General features: G+C 39.5%; 1 protein-coding gene across 1 annotated transcript; it reads right to left on the reverse strand.

Annotated features, from left to right (window-relative positions):
• Window positions 1–562: 562 nt before the first annotated feature.
• Window positions 563–3,744, reverse strand: LOC139136662 (apolipoprotein D-like). Its single transcript, XM_070704443.1, has 2 exons — window positions 3,338–3,744; window positions 563–1,287 (listed from the first exon to the last, which is right to left on the reverse strand). Exons 1-2 carry the CDS (start codon window positions 3,681–3,683, stop codon window positions 1,037–1,039), a joined length of 597 nt encoding a protein of 198 aa, XP_070560544.1. The 5' UTR covers window positions 3,684–3,744; the 3' UTR covers window positions 563–1,036.
• Window positions 3,745–4,647: the final 903 nt, after the last annotated feature.

Consider the following 4,647-nt stretch of genomic DNA (forward strand, 5'->3'; position numbering starts at 1 on the left):
TTCGCCGAGTTAAGGGAGTGGCACAATAACGTAGATGATACATCAAATCAAATACATAAAGTTGTCAGCAATTACATTTATGAAGAGTGATTTTGAGAATTGGTCGAGCGCTGACGATGTAGACCTGGTTAGACTGTTTATTTATTGTGAACAGGTTTGCAGTTCCTCAAACACAACAATTAGTATCTTGATTTGAAAGCATCTCCAACCACCCATTTATTTTCCCTTTTCACACTAGGAAACCAGCTAAGCACCCCATTACAAAAACATCTCGCCGACTCGTCTTGAATTGCAACGTTCTTGTGTCCTTTCTCCGTTTATCCCCAAATAAACTACCAAATTCTACTCCTTGCTCGCCAAAATGGACTTTTTCAAATTGTCTGCATAGCACAGGAATGAAAATTTATCATCCACAACAGATATAAAATAACACGCTCGCTTGCATTCCCGAGTATCTTTATAATTGATTTATGTGTGTTGAATGAGCCTTACATTACACTCTGCTGACAAATCGGTTCAATGAATAATGGTTCAAACAGTACAGACGATTAACCAATGGCCATTCAGGTTGCAAGTTGCTCTTTATTACGAAACGACAAAAATAATTACATCATACAAAATTCAAAAGTTTTCACATGACCACTTAAAAGTGATATAACAGTTTCCACGGTGCTTCTAGACCATAATTGAATATCGAATTTCAATCATCGACGCTGTTTGCAAAACTGAACTTAAATTACAGAGAAAAGAGCAATTCATTTTGAAGATGCTCGTTTCGGGAGACATATAAAGTCATGGTGTCCCTACTTCTAAAACAGGCAAAGTGATTGATTATTTTGTCATGAGGTACAATTGAAATTTCATACCTTCGTCTGATATATAAATAGAAGTTATTTTATGCAGTTTTTCAAAGGACCAAGACAAACTAGTGTGCAACATTTTTGTAAATAATGATTTTACAAGTAGGCTTGTATCTGAATAGTACATCGTGTGTGCACCTGTGATTGCATGATCTACAGAAAAGTTCAGTTTGTTTCTATTTTGAGTCCAAGGCTTCACAGCCAGTTTGATCAGCGTAAACCAGATTGCTCGTGTCGATACCGGCTGACTTCATGCGATCGAGGACGGTCTGTATGGCAGCACGGGTGTCTTCATCGGGTTGACGTTCCCTGGCCAACACCCAGGCGTATTCCATCCTCACCAAACCAAAGAAACTCGTACATGAATAAACAACGGCATATGACGTGTAATCAGTGTCCACCACCCAATAATTTCCTCTTGGTTGCCCTGTCGAGAAAAATATAAAAACAATACTAACTAATTACGATGAGGTCAACCATAGCCAATAGTGTTCCCCTCTCCTGTTTGTAGTTCAACCAACCTGCAATAGTCTGCAGAAACACACTGGCTGAAATGTTTTCCTAATCATGGTAAGAAAAGATCATCTTCAAATCAACTGACTTTGAGAAAAAAAAGAATCTTTGCGAATTCAAGTGTGCATTACCTCTTGTAAAATATTTGTGATCAAAACAACATACGCAGGAAAATCAATATTTGCTTCATGCGGTTACGAAAGTGGCTTATACTTGGTTCAAGTCTGTGATTTGTGAAAGTTTGAATGGGGTGCACGCGATGATTTGTGTTCTATTTTCACGTGAAACGCGTGAGTGGGGTGAACGCTATATATAGGGGAGTTAGCAGACTCAAAGGTAAAGCGCTCATTCCCTGAGAAATCCTGACCCGGGCTGCCAACTTCCAAATAGGTTTGTATGAAATAGGAGAGATACAAGAGAAATTATTACAAATGATTTATTTTAATTTTTAAAAATTCACCGACTTGAACCAAGTCTAGAAGTGGCTAAGTCACCCTTAGATGACAGAGTATGTCAAGTTTGCCAGTAGAGGGCGTTATTACACGTCTACTGGACTAGCCCGACATGATGAAATTACCGAAGCCACAATGAATCTGATGTGAAGCCTGCAGCGCAATCATGCACTTGGCACTTTTTTATAGACGATTGACTAGTCCCTCAGGTGACTATTGTGGCACAATTTTCGACCCTGTTTGTTCCACTATCATGCTAAGCAATTTCGCAAGAGAAGAATTAGTTCTAGCTAGCTATTTTAACAGTGCAAATTTCAATAGCCTAGATTAAAAGTTTAATCCATTCAGTTATATTTCATTCAGACACGCAGAGGCTTGTCATCAGATCCGCTTACTGGATACACAATACTTCGGTACAATACATGCGTTCATGCTAAGCACCAATCAATTGACAAAACGAAGAAGACAACAGATAAATAGGTACATAAATTGATGGTCAGTTAGTTTTCCTTAATTTTATAAAGTCCTCAAACTATCTGAAGTCCATTTACAAACTTTGAGTGAGGTAGCCATAAACCACTACAAAATGAAGCAAGGACTCGGAATACAGTGGATTGCCCAATGCACAACGGCAGGCAGGCAGACAGACAGACAGACAGACAGACAGACAGACAGACAGACAGACAGACAGACAGACAGACAGACAGACAGACAGATAGATAGATAGATAGATAGATAGATAGATAGATAGATAGATAGATAGATAGATAGATAGAACTGGCGCAATGTATGCCAAAGCATAAACCGCTTAAAGTCAAAAGAAAGCAAAACAAAAAGGAACTCTTGTTTAGAATTAGTTCGTATCTTGAGTCTCACATTGAGCAATGAGTTTTCAAAACACCGATGTGCTTGTATGAACAGGTCTCCTACAAACAGTGCACATGCTACAGGTCTGTGTGTTCATGGCATTTCACTCATTTCGCCTCGGCCATTGTGAGATTGGAGAGGTCGAGCATCGCCGAGGTGACACAGATCTGCGCACTACGAAAGACTACATGTTCCTAGGCAATCTTTTGTCTCAGCGATAAAGGCCTTGCAAATACATTCGGTGCTTAGGAAGTCTTTAATCATGGAGCTATGAAAAGCTATTGAGCTTTTTAGTTCCATGTTTTAACATTCTGCGCATCGAATAAGGGATTTTCGAGGAAAATCTGGTAATAAGAGGTTAAATAAGATTGCAACAAGGGTCGCCCCAAGTACAAGCAAAAAGGCAAGGACTTCCAGGATCATGCATGTGAACACGTGAACACTGCTACCACTGTTAAAAGTTGCCCAACAGTTCCATGAATGACATCTAGCATCGAGCCAAACTCTTTAAGTCTAAAAACAAACCTTAAATTCGGCACACTACAGTGTAGAAAATAGTGCACACTAGACTGATCCCATGCAAATATGAATCACAAACAAATGTCGAAATCCGAGTGCACAGTAGAGACAATATACGATACTTACACCGAGAGAATTTCACTTTCAGTTTGGCAGGCTGATTCGGGTTAGGAGTGTCAGCATCTCCTACGACGTCATCATTAGCCGCGTTCGATGAGACTTTGATTCCTCGGTTCCAAACTTTGATGTGGCCGTTTGATTTCAGTTCATAATGTGCAGTGCCACACTTGAGCCCTCTCTCGAAACCTGCTGGGATCTTTTGAATTTCGTACCAAGTTCCCAGATACTGGTCTAAGTCAAAGTCTTCCTTCACCCCGATTTTTTTACATCTTCCAAATCCGTACTTCTGTCCGTCAGCAAAGTAAGTCAAGAAAAAGACCAGTAGACAGCTACTAAGAATCGCCGAAGCCATGATGATTGCGTTCGTCAACAACAAGATGATCTGCGCGATTGAAAGTGAAGCACACCAGTATTGTCATTTATAGACCCAAGTCGCGTGCACAGTAACAATAAGTTCACGTGATTCACACTGGAAAGTAAGATGGCCGAAAGTGAGAAGGGGTGGTAATTAAGTTTGATTTACTTTTATAACACACCTGCTATTAATTTTTCCAACCGAAGTGATTACCAAACTTTGGTTCAACGATTTATAAATTGTTAGCTTACAATCAACTATAAAATACCGACTTCTTCATTACAAGTCACTTGCCCAGCCAAAGCAACCTACCTTTAGGAAATTCACTGTCTTTTGTGAGCTCTTGGTGAGAGGTCACTCTGAACTTCATCTATTGTTATTTTACGTCATCGATTTTCACTCACGTTCACTAGCATGTGAGCTACAAAACCATTTAACTCTTTTATTGTCATTTGTTTTGAACACCGTTCACAGTTTGACATTGAAAAACGCGATGTCATGTTTAGTCTCGGCCTGAAGTTGACGATTTACCATTCGAAAACTATCGATCGGGACCGTGAAGTATCGTATGAAAGTTATGCACTTTTGTTAATGTCGGCCCACAGTGCAAGATGGGATTAAATGGACCTTTTAAACAAATGTATTATTTGTTTGTTGGGAAAAGGAGTTGTCGAAAGCCAGAAAACAATAAGCAACCGTTAATGTGCCTTTCTTTTGTGCAAATATATGATGAAAGCGAGCTGTTTGTCTGTGTGAAGGTCAAATCTATTGTTTTGCTATAATTACACAGTCTGCAAATTCCTTCCAAAGCTAAGGTACTATTAGAACAGAACAGAACAGAACGACTCGTAATAATGATGCACGCATCTCAGGAAGTCATTCATCTGTTGAGGAGCATAATGTTGGACAGCTTTTCACTATTGACAGAGGACCGATGTTTCTTCAATTCAACTTGTCGGTG

The sequence above is a fragment of the Ptychodera flava genome, chromosome 7, assembly GCF_041260155.1.
Source record: "Ptychodera flava strain L36383 chromosome 7, AS_Pfla_20210202, whole genome shotgun sequence".
Taxonomy (NCBI): domain Eukaryota; kingdom Metazoa; phylum Hemichordata; class Enteropneusta; family Ptychoderidae; genus Ptychodera; species Ptychodera flava.

What these genes read in the sequence shown, in the direction of transcription:
- LOC139136662 (XM_070704443.1), bottom strand. Translation starts at nt 3,683, where the DNA reads ATGGCTTCGGCGATTCTTAGTAGCTGTCTACTGGTCTTTTTCTTGACT. An exon ending in GAAAGTGAAATTCTCTCGGT is followed by an intron (nt 1,288 to 3,337) that starts GTAAGTATCGTA and finishes TTTTCTCGACAG; the next exon opens with GGCAACCAAGAGGAAATTAT.